Here is a 27,796-nt window from a genome sequence, read left to right as displayed (position 1 = left end):
ACTAAGAATCCAATCACATGAAATAATGAAGATATCACTGGCCATTTTGGGCAGGCAACAGTTCAGTCTAACCTTACTGCCTGTAGCATAAACATTTCCATAATAAAGCTCTTCCTGCTTAATGCTTGGTCTCCTGATCCTATTTGGAACTTAATATACCTCTAATACTATTACCGTACTAATGTTGAGTAGAGGATTGGGGTTCGGTATGACACCTACCTGGACAATCCTTCATGTTACAAAGTTCTATGCAGGGGAAATTGTGGAGCAGTATGTCATGCTGGTTAGCTGTCTGAGGACATCAATGCAACTATAGTAACATAATATGAATGTGTTTACTGTCTTGTGAATGGCTGACCACTGTACAAATTAACTCCTCACCATGAATGTTCTGCTCTTTTAAGGTTCAAGCCACTGCTATTTTTGTTTTGCTCAACAACCATCATGTTTGTACCCTGCAGAGTTGATGTTCTCAGACAATATTTTGGGCAGATTTCAAATCATCTCCAGTTCGTAACTGGGAGGTGTTGTGTTTGCAAATCTAACGTTGAAGATTTGCATTAACTCTAGCATCATGGATATTGTTCATCCTGCAAAGTGAATTATTTATATTTCTCCATGCTTAGAACTTGGCTGTTGTTGCTCCTGAGCCACATGCCATTTGCATCCAGCATGAGAGTGAAAGTATTGAAGCTCACCTGCCCCTCACCACCATAAGTTTCAAGATGTCCAGTGCAAGTTGTTTCTGTTTCTTCTTGTTGTTCTTCTCATTCTTCTGAAGAAGGGTCTTTAGACTCAAAACATTACCTCTGCCTTCTCTCCACAGGTGCGGCAGACTTACCAAGTTTATCCAGCAATTACTTCTTTTGTTTCAGATCTTCAGCATCCACAGTTCTTTGTTTTATAAAAGTAGAAATGTTTTACTATATTTGTATAGTGGTTAGACCACATCTAGAGTGCTATGTATGGTTATAATCAGCTTATTTTAGAAGAGACATAATTGGAATAGAAGAAGTTTTATTCAACTGATTCCTGGGATGAAGGTGTTACTTTTTGAGGAAATGTTTGACAGGTTAGGCCTTCAAGTTGAGAAGAATGACTGTTGACTTTATTGAAAAATATAAGATCCTGAGGAGACTTGATGCTGAAAGGTTGTTTTCCCTTGTAACAGAGACGAGAATTAAGGTATGCAGTTTAAAATTAAGGGGTGTCCCACTAAAGACAGAGATGAGAATTATTTTTCTCAGAAGATAATGAGCCTGTGTTCATATGACCTGCACCATGTAACCTTATACACTCTTACAGCCGCCAAAGCCTTATCAGGGTATGAATGTTTTTTCAGTTGTCATTGTCAGCACACAGTTATCACTCATCCATCTCTCTTGACTAACGTTTACAATGCAAAACTAATGCGTATCCTACCGTAGGTGTGCACCTATGTCAAAAGTTAGGATGCTCACACACCCTTACAGCATGAATAGATCAAAAAAATCATTCAGCTTTATTTGGCACTTCACCCAAGTCCTAGGGATAACCTCACAGCAACTGACATCCTCTGCTACCAGGCTGACTTAGTCAGGTCTCGCTTTCCAACTCATGGGAAGAAATTCCACCATTTGTTCAGCTTGGAGGAGAGCACACAGAGAATAATCATTAAACCACTACGTCTCCAGGTGCACGGCGCCTCTTCTATTGCATTATTTAGGGATTATGTGATCTTTTCAAAATTTGTACCAATTGTAGACAAGTTGAAAACAATCAACAGTCATGGTGAGCACTTTAGAAAGAATTGGGCTGTCAGCATTACAATGGTCCATCTCCGAAGTAGTTTCCTACTTAATACACTACATTGCTCCTGATCTATTGATGCACCCCAGCTGTTTACCTTCTATACATTGTCAGTAGTCCTTTCATTCACTTCAGTGCAGCTATTCCCTTGTCATCGTGTGCACTGTTTGCCACCTTAAATCTCACTCTGGGCCACTGATTTGCTGGCAGTTCTCCCTTTCGCATGTATACCTGGTGCATAATTGTGGCAGAATTATGGGACCAGACAGCAAATTACATTTCTGCTGAAGTCATCACCCAGTTGTGCATAAAATTCTCACAAAATCTTCCTTCACTGGCTCGATGAGGTTGGCCTTCACAGCATTTTCAATGGAAGGAAAGATGTTGGAATCATTTGCAACATGTCATATGGAGTTGAGTAAGAGAGAAGCCAGAAAAGACAAAGGCGATTAGCTATGAAGAAATCATGTATAACAACACCTCTAACATAAGTGGTTGTCATGACCTCAACTAGAACCCCAAGTGGGTCTGTGATAGATCATGAGACATTTAATTCCAGATTTTCTTTTGAAAATTGGAAACAATTTTATATTGCGATTTGAACTCAAGTCTTCAGAACATTACCTGTATCTCAATACCACTGGATTTTTGCTACTGAATGAAATGCGACGCTTACATTAAAGGTTGTGGATGGTGCAGCATTGATTGGAAAGTATTGTTAACTGATCTCCTATCTTAACAATTTTGGTTAAATCATTTATTTCATTTCATTGCACAAATCAAAAAAGGGTCTTGGCCCGAAACGTCAGCTTTTGTGCTCCTAAGATGCTGCTTGGCCTGCTGTTTTCATCCACCTCCACACTTTATTATCTCAAATATTATTTGATTAATTATGGATCTAAAATATATCTGTACTAGTAATGTATAGCAAATTTATCAATAAATTACAGAAGCTTAAGACAAAAGAAAACTCTTCCTTATTCAAAGATAGCAGGAACTGCTGATACTGGACAATCTTAGATAACATGCTGTAGGGCTGGATGAACACAGCAGGCCAAGCAGTATCAGAGGAGCAGGAAAGCTGACATTTCGGGTCTGGATCAAAGGATTTTGGGTCTGGATCAAAGGATCCAGACCCGAAATGTCAGCTTTCCTGCTCCTCTGATACTGCTTGGCCTGCTGTGTTCATCCAGCTCTACATCTTCTTACTCAACAACATTTTTTTATACAGGCTATATTAAAGACTGCACAAAATAAGTGAAAAATATGACACGTTCAAAAATAATTCATCATTTTTGCAGTTTCTTTCTCGATTTGTTATGCAAAATTTATGTCTCTTTCTCTTATTTAGTTCTTGCAAATTTATTTGGAGCTTTCGAATTCCATGGATGATGATATTAGTTTAGGCAAAACCTATGAAGCTCTCGCTAAGGCCTTGATAAGGTAAGATGGAATTTGTCACAGAGAATTCAATCAGCTGTGAAAAACTAAATTGTTAGAGGCATGTTGCCAAGCTTTACAACATACTTACATTAGATCTTTTGCCCTTTTTGAATGACTCTTGCATGAAAGTTATCCAATTATTTGCTCAACAGAGTTCAAAGATGGCATGAAGTATAGGCAAATGTTAGATATTTTATCATAGTAAAGATTTAGCTGATATGTTGTTCCAACCAATATATTATTTTATATTTAAAGTTACAGACTGAGCTCAAACTCTTAAGAGATTTTAGATTTTGACTTCAGTTTTAGAAACACATATTATTGCTCAGAATTATTTTTCATGTGCTTAATATTCTGTCTATTCATTTTTTTCGGTCAGCCTGATATGATTAAGTTTTTTCCCACTGGGGAAAGTGTTTTTTTTTGCTTACAAGTGTTTCTACAGTATTTTAACTGAAACATTATACAGTTTGCATTTATATTAAAGCAATTCAACAGTCCAGTAAGCATCACAATTTATCAAATTAAACTGGTTCTTTCTGAGATGAAATTTTGGAAATGGCCATGGCGAAAAAAATTAATTGAAAGTGTTTACATTAATTCATGAAATGAAGAAAGTCGTTTAAATTTCCACCTGTCGCCAGTCCCATTTTCTTCTTGCTAAAAGCTCTGGTCGTTAAACTTGGTGGCACAATTGGCAACCCCCCAGAGTGATTGTTCTCATCTCTGCTATATTTGATTTCTCCACACTGAACAAATGATTAAGTTTTCATGCATTGGTTCAGCCAAAATCTGTGTTCACTCAACCACATCCTTTATTGATTACTTCTACTGCAAACAGTAGGCTGTGTGTGATGTACATAATTGGACAGTTGTCAAGGGATGTGGTTGTTAAGAGTTCTAGTTCACCAGCTGGAAATTGGAATCACCTTGATATACAAATAGTATGTGCTAGCTCCTCTCAACCTTGAGACTCAGAAAGCATGTTTTCCTGGAAAATAAATTAACTTTTAAAGCCTCAAATAGAAGTTTCTTAAAGTATACCATATTTTTCTCAGATAAAATAAAAACAATATTTCAGTGCAAAATCTCTCCATACTGCATGGCTAATCCAACTTTATTATTACTAATATTAAGCTTTTCTGCAAACTGCAGAAAAAACTGGATGGGGAATTAAGCCTAAGGAACATGAATTGCATATGATATACATGCTTGTTTGTGTGTGATATAGATGTAATTGGAAAAATGTTAGAGTACCTGGTTCATTATTCCAGATGCTGTGAGCAAGAAAAATATGTAACCTCCTCGTGAATGAAATAAAAGTCAGAAATGCCATTTTACCTTAAATTCTGTTTTATTCCAAAACACAACAGAAATATAGGTAAATATTTGGGCACTTCAACAGTTAAATTGAGGTCTTTGAATTTGTTCAAGTAGCAAAAATGCCATGGAGCATGCTACAGGCATTACCTTGGAGACTACTGTGAACAATGTTAATGCATGACAGCTTTCACTTCTTGCAAATTCCTCTCTCCAGTTTCAATGGGAATGTTAACCTGTTTAGTTTAAATGGTTAAAATTTCCACCAAAGTTACAGTGTGAAAATTTGACATATGGTAAGCATTCATATAGTTGCATTAGCCAAAGTACTTTCAACGATGTTGCTACTAGATGTAACAGAATGTACTACAAATGCAGATTGAAAGCAGAGACTGGGATTTGCTGTTATGCACTTTCAGTGGTAACAAACGTCTGTTTATCATATGCATGTAGTAATGATCTTTGCCAATATTTCATGGCCACTGTTTTTTGTGTTATTTGATTAACCTATTGCAAGGTGAGGATAAATAAGTTAGCAGTGGTATGCCCTGGAAGTCTCAACAGATGAAAAAGAAATGAAATAAAAATTTTATCCTGGATTTTCCACCAGCCAGACAGTTGTCATTCCAGCATGGGGAGATTTTGCACATGGGGACCCAACGGAATCTCTGTCATAGCATAGTCTGAAGAAATTACTGGAAATTGAATTTTGTACCGGCAGTTCCACTGGAAACATAAAAATTCTGCAAATAGGTGCAAACAAGTATGCTACTCCTTCAAACCCTTCAAGCCTGCCATGCCATTCAATCGATAACGAGCTGATCATCCAACTTAGTAGGTTGTTCCTGTTTGTTCATACCCTTTGATTTCTTTAGCCCAAAGAACTATATTTGTCTACTTCTTGAAAACATTCAATGTTTTGGTCTCTCTGTGGTAGAGAATTCCACTGGCTCACCACTCGCTGGGTAAGGAAGTGCCTCCTTATCTCAATACCAAATGGCTTATCCTGTATCTTTAAACTGTGAACTTTGTTTCTGGACTCCCCAGTCTTTGGAAACATCCTTTCTTTGTTTACCTTTTCTAGTCCAATTAGAATTGTATTAGGTATCTATGAGCTCTCACCTCATTTTGCTAAACTCCAGTGTGTATAACCCTAACTGATCCAGTCTCTCTTTATACATCAGTCTTGACATCCTGAGAATCAGTCCAGTAAGCCGTTGTGGCATTTCCTCCGTACACAGAACATCTTTCCTCAGATAAGGAGACCAAACCTGCACACAATACTCTAGACTTGATCTCACTGAAGCACTGTGCAATTGCAGCAAGATATCCCTGCTCCTGAACTCTAATTTTCTCACTATTAAGGCCGACATAACATCTGCACGCTTATTTTCAGCAACTGGTGTTCAAGGACACCCAAGCCTGGTTGCACCCATTCCTTTCCCAATCTATTGCCTTTCAGATAAAAGTCTGCTTTCCTGTATTTGCTACCAAACTTGATGACCCCATGTTTATCCACAATTTATTTCATTTCCCATGCATTTGCCCACTCACTCAACTTATCCAAATCATATGGAAGCATCTCTGCATTCTCCTCACAGTTCACCTTCCCACCCAATTTCTTGGTGTCTGCAAACTTGGAGATATTCCCTTATTTCCTCCATATAAATCATTAATATACATTATGAGGTGAAGATAGTCAGTTTTTGTAGAGAAATGATCTTGAGAACATTGATGGATTAAAAGCCAATAAATCCCCAAAGCTGAACACTAATCACTGCGGTACTCCCCTAGTCAAAGATCCTTTTATTCTCTGTCTCCTGTTTATGTACATAAACTACTCCCAACACATGCACTTTAATTTGACATCCAATCTCTTACACCTTATATTTCTTTACATGTTATATCTCTTATCAAAAGCCTTCTGAAAATCCAAGTAAACCACATCTACTGGATTTCTCTCATCAACTTTACTGGATAAAATCTTTGAAAAAATCCAGTAGATTTGTCAAGCATGATTTCCCAATCATAAATAGGACCCTCTTTGATTCTTTCAATGTTTTCCAAGCACTGCTATTGAACCTTTTATATTCTAGCACTTTTCCTATTACCAATGTCAGGCTAACTGGTCTGTGATTCCCTGTTTCCTTTCTACTGCCCTTTTTAAATAGTAGGGTACATTACCTGCTCTCCAATTCATGAGAACTGTTCCAATGTTTATAAAATCATGGAAGGTGATCACCAATGCATCTGCTTTCTCAGGCCACTTCCTTAAGTACTCTGTTCAAAGCAGTGAGAAGATTTGTAGCTCGGATTACAGACTTGCATGTCAAGCCAGTGTGCTTATACTGTATACAGTTAAAAGAAATGGAGACCGAAAAAGCACAATTCGCCATTATCTCCGTAACAGACAACAACAAGAAGACACAACGCGGCCAAACACACCAGTCCCAGACCATCCACAACCTCGTCTCTTCAGGTGACCTCCCATCCACAGCCTCCAAACTGATTGTTTCCCAACCCTACACTACCCGTTTCTGTCTCCTTCCCAAAATCCACAAACCTGACTGCCCTGGTCAATCCATTATCTTTGCCTGCTCCTGCCCCACCGAACTTATCTCTCCTTGTCTCGACTCCATTTTCTACCCCCAGCCCAGGAACTCCCCACCTACATCCATGACACCACCAACGCCCTCCACCTCCTCCAAAACTTCTGATTCCCTAGTCCCTAACACCTCATCTTTACCATGGACGTCCAGTCCCTATATACTTGCATTCCCTGTGCAGATGACCTAAAGGTTCTCTGCTTCTTTCTGACCCATAGGCCTGACCAGTCCCCCTCCAAAGACACCCTTATCTGCTTAGCTGAACTTGTCCTCACCCTTAACAACTCCTCCTTCAATTCCTCCCACTTCCTACAGACAAAGAGGGTGGCCATGTGTACCGGCATGGGCCCTTTGTATGCCTGCCTCTTTGTAAAATACGTGGAACAATCCCTCTTCCGAAGCTACACTGCCCCTATCCTCCACCTCTTCCTCCATTACATTGATGACTGTAGCGGTCTCCCCTTGTGCTCCCATGAGGAGCTCAAACAGTTCATCCACTTCGCTAACACCTTCCACCCCTACCTTAAGTTCACCTGGACCATCTCCAATACCTGTGCCTCCTTCCCAGACCTCTCTGTTTCCATCTCTGGCAAACACCTGGGAACTGATATCCATTTAAAGCCTACCAACTCCTACAGCTACCTAGAATACACCTCCTCTCATGCACCTTCCTGCAAAAATGCCACCCCTAATTCCAATTCCTTTGCCTCTGCCGCATCTGCTCCTGAGATGAGGCATTCTATTCCTGGACATCCCAGATGTCCTCGTTTTTCAAGGACCCCAACTTCCCCTCCACAGTGGCCAAAAACACCCTCGACCACATCGCTCACGTTTCCCGCAACTCATCCCTCACACACCCTCCCTGCAATAATAACCAAAACAGAATCCCCTTTGTACTCACGTACCACCTCACCAACCTCTAGATCCAATGCATCATCCTCCGGCACTTCCACCACCTACAATCTGACCCCGCTACCAACGACAATTTTCCCTCCCCACCTTTATCCACCTTCCGGAGGGACCATTCTCTCAGTGACTCACTTGTCCACTCCATGCTCCCCACCAGCCCCACCAACCTTGGCACTTTTCCCTGCAACTGCACAAAGTGCTACCCCTGCCCCTGCACCTCCCCACTCACCCCCATCCCAGGCCCTAAGAAAACCTTCTACATTAAACAGATGTTCACCTGAACATCTGCTAATGTGGTATACTGTATCCGCTGTTCCTGACATGGCCTCCTATACATCGGGGAAACCAAGCAGAGGCTTGTAGACCACTTTGTGGAACACCTACGCTAGGTACACGACAAACGACTGCACCTCCCAACTGCGAACCACTTTGACTCCCCCTCCCACTCTTTGGATGACATGTCCATCCTGGGCCTCCTCCAGTGCCACAACAATGCTACCCAAAGGTTGCAGGAACAGCACCTCATATTTCACTTGGGAACCCTGCAGCCCAATGGTATCAATGTGGACTTCACAAGCTTCAAAATTTCCCCACCCCTGACTGCATCCCAAGACCAGCCTAGCTTGTCTCTGCCTCCCTAACCTGTCCGTCCTTTCTCCCACCTATCCACACATCCCACCTCAACCTCCACTCCCACCTTCTACCTACAAGCCTCATCCCTGGCTCCTTGACCTGTCCATCTTCGCTGGACTGACCTACCCCCACCCTAACTCCCCACATACACTCACCTTTACTGGCTCCATCCCCACCTCCTTGACCTGTCTGTCTCCTCTCCACCTATCTGCCTTTTATTCAACTTCCATTTGCCTCCCCGTCTCTCTATTTATTTCAGAATCCCCTTCCCCTCCCCCATTTCTGAAGAAAGGTTCAGACCTGAAACATCAGCTTTTCTGCTCCTCTGCAGCTGCTTGGCCTGCTGTGTTCATCCAACTCTACACTTTGCTTCATCAATCACACTACTGTATATCAGAGACATATCAGAGATGACCACAGGACTACTCAGACCCCTAGGTATCAGAGTAGTCCACAAAACAACTAACACCCTACGACAGCTACTGACGAACATAAAGAATCCCATACCCATAACCAATAAAACCAACAAAATATATATAAAATACCATGCAAGAACTGTGAGACACATTACTTTGGCCAGACTAGAAGAAAACTGACAATAAGAATACACGAACATGAACTAGCCACCAAGTGATACAACCAGTTCTCACTGGTCTTAGTACACACTGACAAAGAAGGATATGAATTCAACTGGAAAAACACATCCATAATAGCACAAGCCAAACAGTGACATGCCAGGGAATTTCTGGAGGTGTGGCATTCCAACCAGAACTCCAATGAACAGACACATTAAACTGGACTCAATATACAAACCACAAAAAAACAAACCTGAAAGTGATGCCAACCACCAGAGCAAACAGAGGCATACAAATAACAAGCAGGACAGAACACCAGTGCTTCACCAGAGGCACACTGACGATGTTACCTAGCAGGGTGACGAAACATCTGCAAACTTACTGGCTCAGCGAACAATTCTACAACCTTAAGTATACAGTATGGAGCTGGATGAACGCAGTAGGCCTGACAACATCAGAGGAGAAGGAAAGTTGATGTTTCAGGTTGGGATCCTTCTTCAGAAATGGAGAGGGAAAAGGGAGCTAGGAAACAAATAGAGAAGGCTGGGAAAGGTAAGTGGGATGGTGATAGGTAAGTGCAGTTAGGGAGTGGTGGGATTGGTCAGTGGGTTGGGAGGGGCGGATTTGTGAGAGAGAAGATGAACAGTTGTGTTAGGTCAAGGAGGTGAGAGGGAGGGTTGGACGTGGGATAAGGCTAGGGGTGGGGAGATTTTAAAACTGGTGAATTCCATGTTTAGGCCATTGGGCTGTAGGATCCTGAGATGGAAAATGAGGTTTTGCTCCGCCAGTTTGCAGGTGGTGTCATTGTGACACTGGAGGAGGCCCAGGATGGACATGTCACCCAGGGAGTGGGATGGGGATTAAAATAATTGACAACCAAAAGATGTTGTTGTTTGTCGCCTACAGAGCACAGATACTCCTCAAAATGGTCTCCAAGCCTATGCTTGGTCTCACCAATGTAGAAGAGTCCACATTGGAAGCAGCTGATACAATAGACCAAGTTGACGGATGTGCTGGTGAACCCCTGTCTGATGTGGAAGGTTGGTTTTTGTGCCTTGAATTGCAGTGAGGGGAGAGGTGTGGGGGCAGATGGGGTTAGATGCAGAGGTTGGTGGAGTGATATGTGAGGACAAAAACGATTTTGTCTTTATTTTTGTTGGGAAGAGGGGATGTGAGGGCAGAAAAGCCAAAATTATTATAGCCAGCCTGCGTCTCATACCTTCACAGGTTCCTTTGTTCAAATTCAGGACCCTTGACACAGAATCAACTACATCACTCTCCACCTTAATGAAGAATTCTGTCACATTCTGATCACTCTTACCCAAGGTACCTTGCACAGTTAGATTTGCTATGTTCCATTTTCACTACACAATACCCAGTCCAAGATGACAAAGTGTGAAGCTGGATGAACACAGCCGACCAAGCAGCATATCAGGAGCACAAAAGCTGACGTTTCGGACCTAGACACAACATCCCCTAGGATCTGACTGCCTCGCTTCTGCCTATCCAGCCACTGTACAGGACCTGAAACATCATTCTACTGCTAGACCTGATGCATACATGGCTGCCCCCTACTACGACCTGACCTAGATGATAGGATATAAGGAATGGCAGCTAAACTTGCTAATGACACAAAGGTAGATGGGAAAGTGAATTGTTAAGAGGACATAGGCATTCTACAAAGGGATATAGATAAGTTAAGGGAATGACAAAGATCTGACAAATGGAGTTCAACGTGGGAAAATGTGAAATTGTCCATTTTGTTAGCATGAATATATATGAAGCATATTATCTAAATGGTGAGAGGTTGCAGAATCAGGTCTCCTAATGCATTAGTCACAGAAGGTTAGCATGCAATAGCAAATAATCAGGAAAGCAAATAGAACATTATGTTTTGCTGTGAGGAGAATTGATTGCAAGAGTAGAGAGGTAATAGTTCAGATTTTTAATACATTGGTAAAACCACATCTGGAGTATTCTTAACTATCCTGGTCACCATTTGTAGGGAAATGTTTCAGGAGCACTTCATAGAGAGTTTATGAGACTAATACTGGGAATGAGTAGATTGTCTTATGAGGAAAGGCTAGACAAGCAAGGGCTATATCCACTGGAGGTTAGAACATACAGAGATGACTTAATTGAAACATATACGATCCAGAGGAGACTTGACCACATGGATGTGACACAGATGCTTCCCCTTTGAGAGAATCTAGAACTATGGGTCGTAGTTTAAAAATAAGGCAATAAAAAAGAACTGCTGGTGTTGGAGATCAGAACTGATGAAGAGTTGTCAAACTCAAAACGTTAACTGTTTTCTCCCATAGATGCTGACAGACCTGCTGAAAATTTCAGCAAATTCTATTTTTGTTATGACAGGAATGAAAGAAAATAAATTCTCTTAGAGGATCCAGGTCCCTGATCACCCCTACCCATCTAGCGCCCTATCCTCCCAGCTCCCTAACATCATGTTTGCCTTATGTGTTGAGATTCAACGGCAGCTGTCAATGTGACTGTCAGGTTCTTTTTAAATTCCAGGATACTGCAGCTGACTCTGTATGAAACGGGGTCATAGTTTGACTTACCTGACAGTTCTGCGGCTGGAAAGAACTCTAAGAATGGAAGTACGGTTCCACATTTCTAATGGAGACCTAAACTGATTTGCCTCTCAGAAATGCAGAGATCTCTTTTTTTAAGAAAAGAGAAGAGGTAGAGTTGCAATCTGCGCCAGCCTAGTATTTACTGATCATCCAAAATGTAAGAAACCCTCGTACCATAGCATTGCTGGACAATGAGAACATTACAAACTAGAATGGGCCATTGAGTTCCTTGAGCCTGCTTCACCACTTAATGAGATCATAACTGATCTGAACCTCAACTCCATATAGCCATTGATATCATCAATTATAAAATCAAAACCTAGTTCGGTCTTGAAAACCCTATTGATCTTGAAATCCATGGCCATGGACTTGTCCCAATTTTCTGTGTGAAAATTATGTCTTGGTTTTCATTCTGTATGGTTCGGTTCTACTTTAAAAACTATGTCATTCAATTTTTATTCCCTTACTGGACAGGTTTCTCCGTAGTTACACAATCAAAAGAAAATATACCATTTAAGCATCTTAATCAGGTGACTCCTGAATCTTCTATAGTAAAGGCAATATAAATCAGTTTAATCTGTGCTCTTACACCACCAAAGCCAATAAATCCTTTCTGAAGCAAAATACTGAAAACAGAATGCAATACTCTATATGGGGTCAGGCCAACTGAAGAATAATTTCGTAATCTTTGTAACTCAGTCTCCTTGAAATAAAATTGACATTCAGTTAGACTCTTAATCATGTATTGTGGCAGTGTAGAAGCCATGGTGACATAGTGGTAATGTTGCTGGACTTGTAATCCAGAAGCCCAAGCCAGTTTTCTGTGCAAAAATAAACTCTGGAATCTGGAAATCAGAAACAAAAGCAAAAACAGAAATTGCTAGAAAATCTCAGCAGGTCTGGCAGCATCTGTGGAGAGAAATCCGAATATCTTTTTGGCAGAAGGGATCCTCCATCAGTACTGGGTTCTTCTTCTGAAGAAGGGTCAGTGGACCTGAAATGTTGACTCAGATTTCTTTCCACAATTAAAAAGTGTTGCCAAGTGAAGTTCATGGTGTCTGGTCTGCTCTGACCCAGAGCAAATGTTTTCATACATTATTCTGTTCTTTGATTATAAAATTTGGCTGTTGGATGCATTCCTTGGGAAATTGCATAATTAGAAAGGTCGAAGCACTCACCATGGACAAGATTCTTCTGGTGCCGTAATTAAAGCCCTGCCCACACCACCTCAGACACTGGAAGCCAGGAATGACAAATCACACTGTGATGTTTGAGCTTCTGCATTGAAGACATGGCCTTGAAGATTGGCAGGCTAGCTCCTCCCTTCATAGACAAGACCTTCTTTTAGTTCAGACAGGTTGAAAACTTCAATGTGAACTCTCACAGCTTGGCACACTCACAAACTAGTCTGCCCTGGAATGTCTGCAAGACAGTGCAGGCAATTATTATGGAAAACACACCCTATCAACAAACTTTGGGCTCGGAAGGATAGACAGGCCATTCTATCCAGGTGGCTGCCAATGTCACAACTACCCTCAAAGGGCTTGTTTCAATAAGCAGCTTGGCAGTTGTGTAGATTCTCTCAATCCTTAAATGTATTGAGGATGCTACATTACCCACAGCCCACCTCTTTATACCCTTCCCCTGTGACTATGAAAGTCATGCAACTTAGATAATGGGCTTCTGTGCCATTGCTGATGTTCCCCCTGTGCATGGTACTATTGAAAACTCTATTGATCTTTATATTGTTTGGAAAATTCTCTATCGCCAATCAACAGGCTTCATAAAAAGAAGGCTTCCACTTGATTCATGTTAAGACTATGTCTGACCATTGATGCCAAATTCTGGATATCCAAGATATTGGGTGCTGTCATGATGCATACACACTAGAGAACCCAGAGGCTCTTGCCTCTCTCCAAGGTGCTTCAACCATACAGGAATGGCTGTTATGAAACAAGGATTACTACGATAAAGGTGTAAAATGTCTATTATCACTTGCGAATTTAGAGTTTTAAAACTGAGGAAGATAGGTTTTTGTCTCAGTAATATTTTTTCTAAGAGGCCAGAAAGTCTTTTTGAAAGGTGGCCTAAATATATAGTTTTCAAGAAAGCATGTAACTTAGTATCTAGCCAGACATTTGAAGAAAACGACAATGTGGTCTGTAGACCCATTGTACCCTCTGCCTCCTTGGTGGATCTTCACCCTCTGGAGTTTGTGCAACAACCACAGGGGGGATTTCTGTTCTTGCGGAGTTTGCTGACAATGTTGTAATTGTTGTTTCCTTTGACTTTGTCTTTGAAGTTTCATGAAGATTGTTATGACTTCAACAACACTGTTCTCCATTTGAACCTTATGAGCATGTAGTCTGTGGGGAATATCAGAATGATAACTTGTCAGTTTTTGAAGAAATTCCTGAATCCTCACATTCATAAAAATGAAGCATCATGCTTCAATGAACCTCACTTTAAGAAAGTATTCAAGAAATATCACACCAATGTGGAAGCTCTGAGTCAATAAACAAGAATATATAACAAATAACGTCTGTGACACTGGAGTTTCCAGTTCTCATTTGTGACAACCTTGGAGATGACCTTTTTTTTGCGCAAATATCAATGGCAGCTTCTCTGGAATCTGCAGTCTGCAGCAAATTGCATTTGACATATAGGGAATGCAGGAGATGACATAGATCTACTCCATTAATGCCCTAGAAGCAGCTTCAAACTGGGTGCAGGGCGGAATGGGAAGCAAACCTACCTCAGCCCTTGAACTTTAGGTTGTACCTAAGAAAAATCAAATTGGAGGAAATAGATTGTGTAGTAACAGGGGAAGAATCATGAAAAAGGTAAGTTGGCTTGCACGTACTTCATGATGACTTATTCAATCAGGCAACTATTACTTACAAGAATTAATTTGTACCCCCTCACTAAAGACAAAGGAGTCAGATATAATGGGTGAAATTATATGAGGAATGGGGGCTATGGTGAAATCTGTGGCAGAAATGGATGAGAAGTTTAGTGAGATCAAACTGGACATCAGGAACATCTTAGATAATGGGGACTGCAGATGCTGGAGAATCCAAGATAACAACATGTGAAGCTAGATGAACACAGCAGGCCAAGCAGCATCTCAGAAGCACAAAAGCTGACGTTTCGGGCCTAGACCCTTCATCAGAGAGGGGGATGGGGAGGGGACCTGCCCCCACACCTCCTCCCTCACCCCCATCCCAGGCTCCAAGATGACTTTCCATATTAAGCAGATGTTCACCTGCACATCTGCCAATGTGGTATACTGTATCCACTGTACCCGGTGTGGCGTCCTCTACATTGGGGAAACCAAGCGGAGGCTAGGGGACCGCTTTGCAGAACACCTCCGCTCCGTTCGTAATAAACAACTGCACCTCCCAGTCGCGAATCATTTTAACTCCCCCTCCCATTCCTTAGACGACATGTCCATCATGGGCCTCCTGCAGTGCCACAATGATGCCACCCGATGGTTGTAGGAACAGCAACTCATTTTCCGCTTGGGAACCCTGCAGCCCAATGCATCCCAAAACCAGCCCAGCTTGTCCCTGCCTCCCTAACCTGTTCTTCCTCTCACCTATTCCCCCCTCCCATCTCAAGCCACACCTCCATTTCCTACCTACTAACCTCATCCCGCCTCCTTGACCTGTCTGTCCTCCCTGGACTGACCTATCCCCTCCCTACCTCCCCTCCTATACTGTCCTCTCCACCTATCTTCTCTCCATCTTCAATCCGCCTCCCCCTCTCTCCCTATTTATTTCAGAACCCGCTCCCCATCCCCCTTTCTTATGAAGGGTCTAGGCCCGAAACGTCAGCTTTTGTGCTCCTGAGATGCTGCTTGGCCTGCTGTGTTCAGGAACATCTTACTCCATCTTTTGTGCTTTTGTCAAGCAGTGTGGAGAGTTTCTTCCTAGGCAGCAATATGATGCCAATTAAGATTAGATTAGATTCCCTACAGTGTGGAAACAGGCTCTTTGGCCCACCAAATCCACATCGACCCCCTGAAGCATCCCACCCAGACCCATCCCCCTATTACCCACACACCCCTGAACACTACGGGCAATTTAGCATTGCTGATCTGCCTAGACTGCACATCTTTGGATTGTGGGAGGAAACCAGAGCACCCAGAGGAAACCCATGCAGACACAGGGAGAATGTGCAAACTCCACACAGACAGTCGCCCGAGGCTGGAATTGAACCTGGGTCCCTGGCGCTGTGAGGCTGCAGTGCTAACCACTGAGCCACCGTGCTGCCCCTATGGCGATTATAGGGGATTACTCCTTGTTAATGGATCAACTACACCGTTAATATTCAGCTTTCTATTTTACAAAACATGCAAAACAAGCTATGTGTTGAGAAAACTCAACATGGAAGTTATAGTGCATTCCTGCAGGCTTCAACTTGTCTCTGGTTATGTAGAGCCTCTATAGTGCTCAACGCCAAACAATATCTCGTAGGATAATCTACAGACAGCACACACCCCTCATTCACAGACTTTGGCATTTGGCATTTGCCAATCCCTGACAAATGGGGTTGACAGTTATCGAACACACTGGCAGGGTGCTTTGGAAGCACAGACTTGCATTGCAGGGTCATAGCTACAAATTGAGGGTGATAGATTTAAGACAGATGTCAGAGGCAGGTTCTTTACTCAGAGAGTGGTAAAGGCGTGGAACGCCCTGCCTGCCAATGTAGTTAACTCAGCCACATTAGGGGCATTTAAACAGTCCTTGGATAAGCATATGGAAATTGAAGGGATAGTGTAAGGGAAGGGGTTTAGATTAGTTCACAGGTTGGCGCAACATCGAGGGCTGAAGGGCCTGTTCTGCACTGTAATGTTCTATGTTCTATGGTTGTCGCAGGGACACTTTGTATGCATGGACAGTGATTCAGCTGACAGATTGAACCAGGCTGTGTCACAGGGATGTTCACTTGCTGTCTTAGTGCTCACTCACGTAGCGCTTACCTGAATGCCCACAGCATCCTTGCCCTGCCTTACCTTGCCTTTCCAATTATTACAGTCAAATACAAAAAACAGAAATTGCTGGAAAAGCTCAACTGGTCTGGCAGTATCTGTGGAGAGAAATCAGAGTTGATGTTTCGGTTCGAAAGTTCTGAGAAGGGGCCACTCGACCCGAAGCAACTTCTCTGATTTCTCTCCACAGATGCTGCCAGACTGGCTGAGCTTTTCCAGCAATTTTCTGTTTTTGTTTCTGATCTACAGCATATGCAATTCTTTTAGTTTTTACTACAATCAGATAACCAGCCAACTTGTCTTGCTGCTCTAGAGAGCAGACAACTTGTTATATGGCAGTATGCAATATCAATTTCACATCTGCACCATGTGCCAGCAAATAACATGGCAAACACATTGCATGTGTAGCAAGAAGGCATCCAAGACTGATGCCCATGGAGGCACCCTTTAGTCAGGGTGCCCCAAGACAATTAGTTAAGGATCAGTTGTCTGGTCAAATGTTCTCGGTCAAAGGCATCTGTGTGTCTTCAGCCCAGAGAGTTGGTCACAGTCAGCTCTGTAGCTCCGTTGAGGCCAGCAGATGTACAGCCAACAGTTGGAATTTGGGCAGTTCTCATTCTGGGCTATTTGGCTAGGTCACTCAATAGGACTGCCCATGGTTAGCCTTTTGGGACTCTCTAAAGGGGAAATGTAGTTGGGAGGGGAATGGATACAGGGGATGCTGCAATGGGAAGTAGACTCGGCAAGTTCTTCTTCAAGACTGGGATTTGCAGGCAGGAGGGAAGAGGCAATAACTGTTGTGAAGTATCTGCAGGTGGATATACAGTAAACCATGGATGGGAAGGGAGTCATGGAAGAGGGATTTGTGTATGCCAGGGGCATCGTAGTTTAAATGTATGACTAGCCTTGACATGATCACCCAATACACTGGGGCTGCATGGGGAATGGTGAGTAGGTACAGCCTGATGTACTCAGATTGGGTAGGAACCTCAAGAGTTATGAAACCTATGTGGTTTACAAGAAGGACTACCAGATTTTGGGGAGGAGTGGGGGGTGGCGTGGGGGTTGGTGGGCGTGTGTGGTGTGGTGGGGAGATTTTGGATGATTTGGAGTTCAGCAACATGTAGATGCAGACGTGGAAGACAATGGCCAAGGAGTGCTCACTGTGCCTTCTATCATGCCAGAAATCAAAACTGCAAAATGGGGAAATGACCCCTCTTTGACATCTTTGATTAGTCAGGACCTTTCATTGGAATGCTTCAACTGGTTTGTAAAAGTCACAGTTTGGATGGTTCACTTGTAAAATAATTTATTGATTCAGATGTCACACTTCACAGCAACCACTACAAGAAAGATCAAAAGGATTTCTTCAAATTTAAAATGAGTTTATTTCTACACAGAACAGACAGTTTGTGTTAAGCAAAACAGCAGCACACCCTTTTGTGTCTCTCTGTCTCCCTGCATCTCTGCAACTTGTTTCCAGTTCCAATCAGCTCTGTTAGCTGAGAATCAATAAGCTTCACTCGTAAACAACTCCCTGGTTCCTGATCATTTGCATGTTGCAGGAACATCAGCCACAAGAACAGTGTTCACAAGAGGTATTGAATTATTTGCTTTGTAACTAAGCAGCCATCCTATTAAATCCCTGTTTTTCAAAACAGTTCTTTTTCATTACAATCCATAGATTTTAAAGATACAAAAATAAGAAGGCTAGGTGGATTGGCCATGCTAAATTGTCCAGGGATGTGTGGATTGGGTGGGTTTATAGGGGGGTGGGTCTGGTGGGATGCTCTGAGGTTCGGTGTGAACTTGTTGGGCTGAAGGGCATGTTTCCACACTGTAGGGATTCTGTGATTCAATGGTACATCATGGGAGCCGTGAAGTTACACTTCATGCTGGGACAATGACATTCGGGCTACACAGACAAACAGACAAGCAAATTGAAGATAAAAGCAGTGCCACTTATAAAATAAATGCCAAATAATATATAGTACCTCTTCACCCGTGTTTCCGAAGTGCCCTCATAAGTTTTCTTCTTTCACTTCCTCCCCCTATGTTTTAGTGTACTATCTGGTTCCACAGTGTTGTGAGCAATTGAGCAGGCAGTGCAGAAGCCACACTACGTTAGTAGTGTGGGAGATTGGGATGCAGTGAGAATGAATGAGGGAAGATGTTTCACTCAATAGTGAGAGTTGCAGTGGTGGGAAGTGGGTCCAGTAGCAGAGATAATGGGAACTGCAGATGCTGGAGAATTCCAAGATAATAAAATGTGAGGCTGGATGAACACAGCAGGCCAAGCAGCATCTCAGGAGCACAAAACCTGACGCTTCGGGCCTAGACCCTTCATCAGAGAGGGGGATGGGGAGAGGGAACTGGAATAAATAGGGAGAGAGGGGGAGGCGGACCGAAGATGGAGAGTAAAGAAGATAGGTGGAGAGAGTGTAGGTGGGGAGGTAGGGAGGGGATAGGTCAGTCCAGGGAAGACGGACAGGTCAAGGAGGTGGGATGAGGTTAGTAGGTAGCTGGGGGTGCGGCTTGGGGTGGGAGGAAGGGATGGGTGAGAGGAAGAACCGGTTAGGGAGGCAGAGACAGGTTGGACTGGTTTTGGGATGCAGTGGGTGGGGGGGGAGAGCTGGGCTGGTTGTGTGGTGCAGTGGGGGGAGGGGACGAACTGGGCTGGTTTAGGGATGCAGTAGGAGAAGGGGAGATTTTGAAACTGGTGAAGTCCACATTGATACCATATGGCTGCAGGGTTCCCAGGCGGAATATGAGTTGCTGTTCCTGCAACCTTCGGGTGGCATCATTGTGGCACTGCAGGAGGCCCATGATGGACATGTCCTCTAGAGAATGGGAGGGGGAGTGGAAATGGTTAGTCCAACCAGTCCAACCTGTCTCTGCCTCCCTAACCGGTTCTTCCTCTCACCCATCCCTTCCTCCCACCCCAAGCCGCACCCCCAGCTACCTACTAACCTCATCCCACCTCCTTGACCTGTCCGTCTTCCCTGGACTGACCTATCCCCTCCCTACCTCCCCACCTACACTCTCTCCACCTATCTTCTTTACTCTCCATCTTCGGTCCGCCTCCCCCTCTCTCCCTATTTATTCCAGTTCCCTCTCCCCATCCCCCTCTCTGATGAAGGGTCTAGGCCCGAAACGTCAGCTTTTGTGCTCCTGAGATGCTGCTTGGCCTGCTGTGTTCATCCAGCCTCACATTTTATGACCCAGTAGCAGAGATAATTTGAACATGTGGTAGTAGAGATAACATAAGTGACAGAGATAGAGGTACCATAAGGTTTAGCCCAATATTCTAGAAATTGTACTGATCCTTTATTTGAAGGTGGGAGATGGAGATAAGGTATTCATGACAGGGTGTAGACTTCATTTCTTAAAATAGAATACTTCAGTGATTAGCTGTGCTCTGATGTTTCTTGCAGCAATGACTGACAAGTCCCCTAAGTGACCAGCACCACGTAATTCAGACTCAAAGTCAGAAATGAATGTGACCAGTTGCTAAGGAGGCACAGTTAGGTATGAAAAAATGTGCATACAAGCTCTTTTTTGAGAATCCAATAATCACTGCTGGAAACATATACTTCAATAAATTGCTGGTCCATCGCTGATCATGCAGCTATTAGTGGGCTAATAGTCTTTGATGTAAGAAGTAGGCCTTCTCACACACAAGCCATTACAAGCCTGAATTTACTTTGGAGGTATTTGGGAGGAATAACAGCTGTTTAAATTCTGCTTCACTCTCATATCTTCAACCCTTATTACTACTCCTCTGTTCAAAGGTATGCTCATAGGCAATGTAATGCATATTTATAGGAGCCTTCACACTTCTACAGACAGCGGAAACAAAAGCCAAAATTTGCCCAGGCTACATGTAAATAAAAATCATTCACAACCACAATGGACATTCAAATACTCCAATTTAATTCAAAATTAACTGGTCTGCCAGACTTAGCTGATCCTGACAACAGATTCACTTTGTGGCCAAGAAATTAGAGCATGATCCCACTCTTGTGTCCATGCATATAATGAGATCAACAACAGGTCCACAGAACCTTAAGCTCCCATTTGTTTATCACAGGCATGTTGCAGAAAGCCCAGAGGCAGATCACTAGCCTAAGGGTGGCAGCCTCATGGGGAGAGGGGCAATTGAGAAATAGGGACAGCAATGGTTGGCAATGGTATGTGGATTTAATGCAGAGCACACCAGCTCCTCCCAAGCCTACAGTAAAATAAACAAACAAGGGAATTTTAGAAACTTTGTACACTCATTTCTGTATCCCTCTTCCAAAAGAAACCAAAAGGATACCAAGAATTGTAACTAAAGTCAAACCTTAAAGGGAAAGAGGAACTTAATATTATCACTATCACTATCACAATCACTGGATTAAAAGTATTTGGAAAACTATTGGCCATAAATTCTAAGACCTCAGTCTTAAAGTAAGAGCATGCTGAGATAATGTATGATAATTCTTCCTATCTTCTAGAAAGGTTCAAGCAGATTGGTAAACCAAAAATGTAATAACCCTAATTCATGAAAAGCGGGCAAATAACAGGATGCTACAAGCCAGCTAGCTAACTTTTATCACTGGGAAGATGCTGGAATCCCTTATAAGAGATGCAATAACAGTATAGTTAGAAAGTCATAATATAAGCAAACACAGTGGAATGGCCATATGAAAGAAATTCATGTTTGACATACTTATTTGCATTCTTTGAGATGTAACAAATAAGGTGAATAAAGAAGAACTGGGATATACATTATAGAATATTTGGATTTCCAAAGGCTTCTGCATAAGTTAAGCGTTCATGGCTTTGGGGTAAGATATTAAGAGGGATAGAAAATTGACTAACAAGAAGGAAAAGAGATCTGGATTTTATGCTCCCCTGCCAAATATTTTGAAGGCACAGAGCACGTTTGAAATTTTATGAGGGTACAGTGGAAATACTTGACAGCCTGCCTGCTTTTGGGCCCAGTGAAGCTCTTTAATTTGTGGATCCTCACAGGAATCAGTGGTGGGGCGTAAACTAATTGCAAACTATACTGATCATTTGCATAAACAGACATGGTGTATTATAGACAAAGTTGGTAATGATGAAGAGATAGTTGGAAAAGTAAGTTGCAGGGACAATAGAAAGTGTCTGCAAAGGCAGAAAGCAGATGGAATATAATTTGGGAAAATTTTCTAGGTGTACCCAGAAATTATGAAAACACTATTGACCACTTCCATAAGTTCTGACTATATCCAGAAAATTTTGCTATGCATATATAGTAAGCTTTTGGTGGGGGGGGTGGTGGAATATTTCAAGGGAGATGGAGCGTAAATATAAGATATTCTTGCTGCACAAGGTGTCAGTAAAACCAGATCTCGAGTTCTACATGCACTTTTGGTTTATACTTAAGGATGGATACATTTGAATTAGATGCAGTTCAGAAAAAATTCTGTCACTGAAGTTGAACAGATTGGGTGTGTGAGTTGATTAGCTCAGCTGGCTGGAAAGCTGGGTTATTTTGTAGAGTGATGCCAACTACTTTAGCAAACTGTTCTGTCAGCTGAGGTGTGGAACCTTAATGTTAACCCACCATTAGTTGCAGCCCTCTAATAAGAGAATGAGACTATGCTGACCTCTTTTTATGTACCCATAAAAATTTAGAAGAAGAAGAGGTGACTTTATGTATTTGCTTCTGGCAGGGGAGGGGGGGTGGTTTACGGGTTAAATACTGATGCAGCTTTACCCTCAAGTGGAAAGATAGTTTCAAAATATGGATCTCCTAGTTGGACATCAAAAGGAAGTTCTCTTCTAATAGGATCACTAATATTGGGAAAAATCTGTTTCAGAAAGCAGTGCAACTCAGATCATCAAATATATTCAAAGCTGAAATAAACAGACATTTTATCTGCAAGGATTATTTGTCTGACATGCAGAAAAGTGGAGTTGAGGCCATGATCAGATCAACAATGATTTTATCAAATAACAAAATGCACTGAAGGGATGTGATAGCCTACTGCTGCTCATATTTGTTATGATCTTCTAGTCACTTGGTCATACAGAGCTTGAGCATTGCTGGAAAAATTACACTGAAATTCATGTACAGGTATTTCTCCTAGAACGCAATAGTTGTGTTCTTTTGTGACCTCATACTACAGAAAATCGCGCTGTAGGAAATCACCATAGAAAATCAAAGTTTAGGGAAATCAGTATACTGTACAGTAGAAAGTTTGCATTAATCAAACAGCATCCACTATTCATCAGTCATCTTACAGCCAATTTGCATTAATGAAAACACGTGTTATAGCAGAAATACCTGTACAAAAGTACTCATTTGTGTTATAGGTAGAATGTCCTTCTGGCTTGATGTCAGCACCCTGTTAACTGTCAATCAATCCCTACAGTGTGGAAACAGATCCTTCAAGCATCACAATATTTTAAATTTTTCATGGCAACATATCTACCATAAATGTCAAACTAATGCCAACTAATCAACACTCTCCTTTCATATAGTATGGGTGCTGGTTTGGCCTTGTTTTGCATGTGCTTTAGCCGTGTTAAACTATCATCTGTGATAGTGTGGAACAAACTGATTTGATGAGCTGGTGGTTACATTCACAGGCCTCAGCCCTTTCATATACCCTCCTATCATGTTGGAAGAAAAAGGGATGTGGGAAAAAGACAATTGCTGTCATGATAACGAGACCATGAACTGCAATCATCATCAAAAAGCAAAAGACCTCGTAGCACTTGAGCCAGGGGATCAACAAGTTTCCATGACCAGAATAAGGAAAGCCAAGTTTTGAGATAATGAATTCATCCACAGTCTTACATTGGGAATCAGAAGAAACAGATCCACACTGAAATCCACCAACAGAAAGCCTTCATAAGACTGGTCCAGTTACCCAGGCTATCAGGAAGACAATCTGACCAACCTAATAGTAGTTCACATGTTCCTCTGCCAGAAGTCACTGATTCTCGGCCACCTCCAAGAAGATAAGAAGACAGTCAGGCCAACTGGTCAAACACTTATCCACTTATCTCTAAGCCTCATACATTCATGAACAGCTTTGTAGAAGGTAGGAGGTATTGGATAAAGTAAATACTTTATGGGATAGAGTGAGAGACTTGCAGGGAGGTATAGCTTTAAGACAGTAGCTACACAGCATCATCAGTCATGTCAGATGATGCCAAATTACATGGTACTGGGACCTGATGGGAACAAGTTCTAGTGAAGTCCTGCTTAACCATGCCTCTGTACATTGAGTAGATAGTTAATAGATGTCCATTTGTTTGTCCAGTCCTAGTGTCCAGTCTTCATCTGTCGAAGGTATCTGGAACTGACATGCCATGTATTATTATCAGCTGGGATTATGACACTGAACAACCATTATGAAAATTATTATCAAGCCTTTGTTTCATAAAACAGTAGAAGAACTCAAAACGTACTTGCAGATGTATATACATATACTTACATAAGCATTAGGGAGAAAAAGGTGATTTACTAACATGGAGAATAGAATCCAATTGTTTCACACTTTGCTGTTCGGGAAATAATGTATCCATATTAAAAAGGGAAATAAAATAACATTTTATGTTTTTTATATTCTTTATGAAGTATAGATAATAGCTTTTTTGTCTTCTTACTGATTAAATTTTTAATTTGTTTATTCTACAACTGAAAAATCATATCAGCACAATCTCTACAATCTGAAAGAGCTTTGCAAAACAGAAATTGGAGAAACAGTTTGCATTTTAGAGCAGAACACTGATCAAAAAATAGAAAACTCTAGTTACAAGAAATCTGAAATAAAACAGAAAATGCTGTAAAAATTCAATAGGTCTGTACACCATTTGTGAAGTGCATGTGTGGAGTTTAATGCTACCTGGTTTCCCAAAATCCTGCTTCTTGATTCTGTAGGACTTTCTGCAGGAAGTCTGTTTACAGTTTAGCACATATACACATTCTCTTGAGATCCTGTTAAAACTCTGCACCTTTCCAATTATCATTCCTGTACATTCTTCTGGTGATAATTTTATTCCTCTACGTCTTTCCCTCCCAAAACTTTACCCCACCCATGAATATCTCCCCTCCTCCACACACACACACACACACACACACACACACACACACACACACACACACACACACACACACACACTCTTAATTGTCTCAGCTTTCATCGGGTTAATGTTCATGGTGCTTTGACCAGCCTGCCTAGTCTGGTTCTTATCTTGTTCTAAGATCTAGAATATATGGCACTCTTTCTATCTCTGGTTTGAGTGTTCCTGTCTTGAATAGTTGTAAGATTCTGGAACTTTCTTATTTCTCCTGTTCTGAGAAATATTCCCTCATTTCTTTTGGTTTCTTTTACAATTTATCAACATATTATGATTTTGCCTGATTAGCCTATGATTTGCTTCAACTCAATATGATGCCAATTGCTGTGTTTCTTTTAATGACCATTCATTCTTTCTGTTGACCTCTTAACCATGTTTTCTGGGGTGGCTTTAGCTCTGATAACTCCCGTATTCCTTTTAAAATTCCTAGCCTGGTTGCTGCTTTGTCCTTCTTCAGGCCATTTCACTCTTTTATGGTCATTTTCAAAGAATTTAGGTTGTAGATTCTTAAATAAACAACCCTGATGGTAATAAAAACATAGTTTCCGAAAAAGCTCAGCAGGTCTGGCAACACCTGTAAAGAAAAAAACAGACTTATTGTTTCAGGTCCAGTGACCCTTTCTCTGAAGGTTTTTGTTCCTGATTTACAGCATCAGCAGTTCTTTTGGTTTTCATTAACCCTGATGTTAATGATCTGTTCTGTAGTGATGGTAAGACAGTGTTCCATCTTGTTAATTGTATACATTTAGAATGACAGCCCACTGCTGAATTTGACCTGAAGTTATGGGAGGCACGGCCTTCTCTTCCTTGAATAGTCATAGGTTTGTGGTTTGTTACACCAAAGATAATTGCCAAACTTCCTTCTCTATCTGGTCATATTTGTGCTTTGCATCAGCCTGGGTAGATTACGTTATTGGGCGTTCCTTCCATTGGGCCATCTGTGACCCAAGAATACCCTGATACTGTATGGGAAGACATCATGTGTCAGCACCAGATCTCACCTGGGATCATTGTGTGCCACACCTTAAATAATGATAGCTACTTCTTCACTTCCCTAAAGCTATGTCTTGGCTACAAGACCATTTCCAAGTCTGACCCTTTTCAGTAGCAAATGTAATAGTGCCAGCATGGAGGTCAGGTTACATATGAACCTTCCATAATAATTAAACAGTCTGTAAACAGACTTGCTGCAGAAAGTCCTACAGAATCAAGAAGCAGGATTTTGGGAAACGAGGTAGCATTAAACTCCACATACACACACTTAACAAATGGTGTACAGATCTATTGAATTTTTACAGCATTTTCTATTTTATTTCAGATTTCTCGTAACTAGAGTTTTCCATTTTTTTGATCAGTGTTCTGCTCTAAAATGCAAATGTTTCTCCAATTTCTGTTTTGCAAAGCTCTTTCAGATTGTAGAGATTGTGCTGATATGATATTTCAGTTGTAGAATAAACAAATTAAACATTTTTGCTTGTTTCTGATTTGGATGTTGCTGACCAAATTAACTGTTCCAAACCAGATGAAGGTGGGCTTTCCAGGGTGCACTCTCCTGGATACTGACCTATGAGTTCTCTTACTCACTTCAGGTGTAGTGGGACTTTTTTTTTTCTTGAGTCTGCATACTGGCGGAAACTGCAGTATCGTGCCTTTGCAGGTACTGACGAAAATGTTAACTGTTTAGCTGTGGCTTGGCTTTGTTTAGGGTTTTGCTGTGGGCTGACCTAGAGTTTTGTTTGAAACAATGCAATTGCCTTCACTCAAGTGGTGTCCCCAAGCTCAGTCAGACTGACGATGGTGTCTACTTCGATCAGAATGCCCTGAAACTCATATGCTCTATTTGCCACATTTTCCAATTGTCAGTTCTAGTGCCTGTTTGAAGCGCATTTGGGCTTCAGCTGGTAGACACTTTTGCATGGTTACATCATTTATCCCTCCTTCCAAACAGTCTCTCAGCATCTCATTAAGAGTTAAACCAAAGTCTCACGTCTCTGCCAGTTGCCTTAATTTCATCAAAAATCTTGACATAAATTCCCATCGTTTGTGAACTGTCAAGTAAAACCAATAGGGTCTCAGAATTAAGAGGAGGCTTGAGGTCATAATTTTCATTAACTAAATCTGTTAACTCTTGTAAGGCTTTTGTACCTGGTGCCTCAGGAAACATTAGGTTCCTGATAACCAAAAAATGCTGCAGATCCACAAGCTGTCAGGAGAATTACTTGTTGCTTTTCATCTGTTCCAGTGTCATTTTCCTGGAAAAATAATGTGTTTGTTCTATATACTGGGCCCAGACTTTGACAGCAGTATCAAACAAGTCAAACTTCCCAAATAATGGCATGATGCCAAAAATGCTTACCCAACTCAAAGACGACTGTTGCAAGTCATTTTATTTTCCTTTATTCCCTATAATGAGGGCCTTGCTGGCTGGGTAGCATTTATTGCCCATCTCTAATTGCCCAGAGGGCAGTTAAGAGTGAACCAAATTGCTGTGGGTAAGGAGCCACATGTAGGCCAGATCAGGTAAGGATGGCAGTTTCCTTCCCTAAAGGACATTAGTGAACCTGATAGGTTTTTCTGACAATCAACAATGGACTCACAGTCATCATTAGATTGTTAATTCCAGATATTTATTGAATTCAGATTCCACCATCCGCCATGGCAGGATTGGAACCTAGGTCCCCAAAACATTATCTGGGTCTCTGGATTAACAGCCCAGCAATAATACCACTAGACTATAGCCTTCCCTGAATTTCTTCAGGAGCACTATTTTCCCCTTGTCACCATTGAAATAACTCCAGAGGGGCCAGT

At 41.8% G+C, this 27,796-nt stretch overlaps 1 protein-coding gene across 1 annotated transcript in view; it reads left to right on the top strand.

Annotated features, from left to right (window-relative positions):
- The window catches only part of ttc29 (tetratricopeptide repeat domain 29), a 482,465-nt gene that overhangs the window by 293,544 nt on the left and 161,125 nt on the right, over nt 1-27,796 (top strand). Inside the window, exon 8 of the mRNA XM_048537485.2 lies at nt 3,140-3,231. Coding sequence (XP_048393442.1) covers nt 3,140-3,231 — 92 coding nt within the window. The remainder of the gene's footprint in view (nt 1-3,139; nt 3,232-27,796) is intronic.

This window comes from Stegostoma tigrinum, chromosome 1 (genome assembly GCF_030684315.1).
Source record: "Stegostoma tigrinum isolate sSteTig4 chromosome 1, sSteTig4.hap1, whole genome shotgun sequence".
In the NCBI taxonomy this organism is placed as follows: domain Eukaryota; kingdom Metazoa; phylum Chordata; class Chondrichthyes; order Orectolobiformes; family Stegostomatidae; genus Stegostoma; species Stegostoma tigrinum.
Note: the sequence above shows the minus strand (reverse complement) of the source record. Positions and strands in the feature narration are given on the sequence as shown.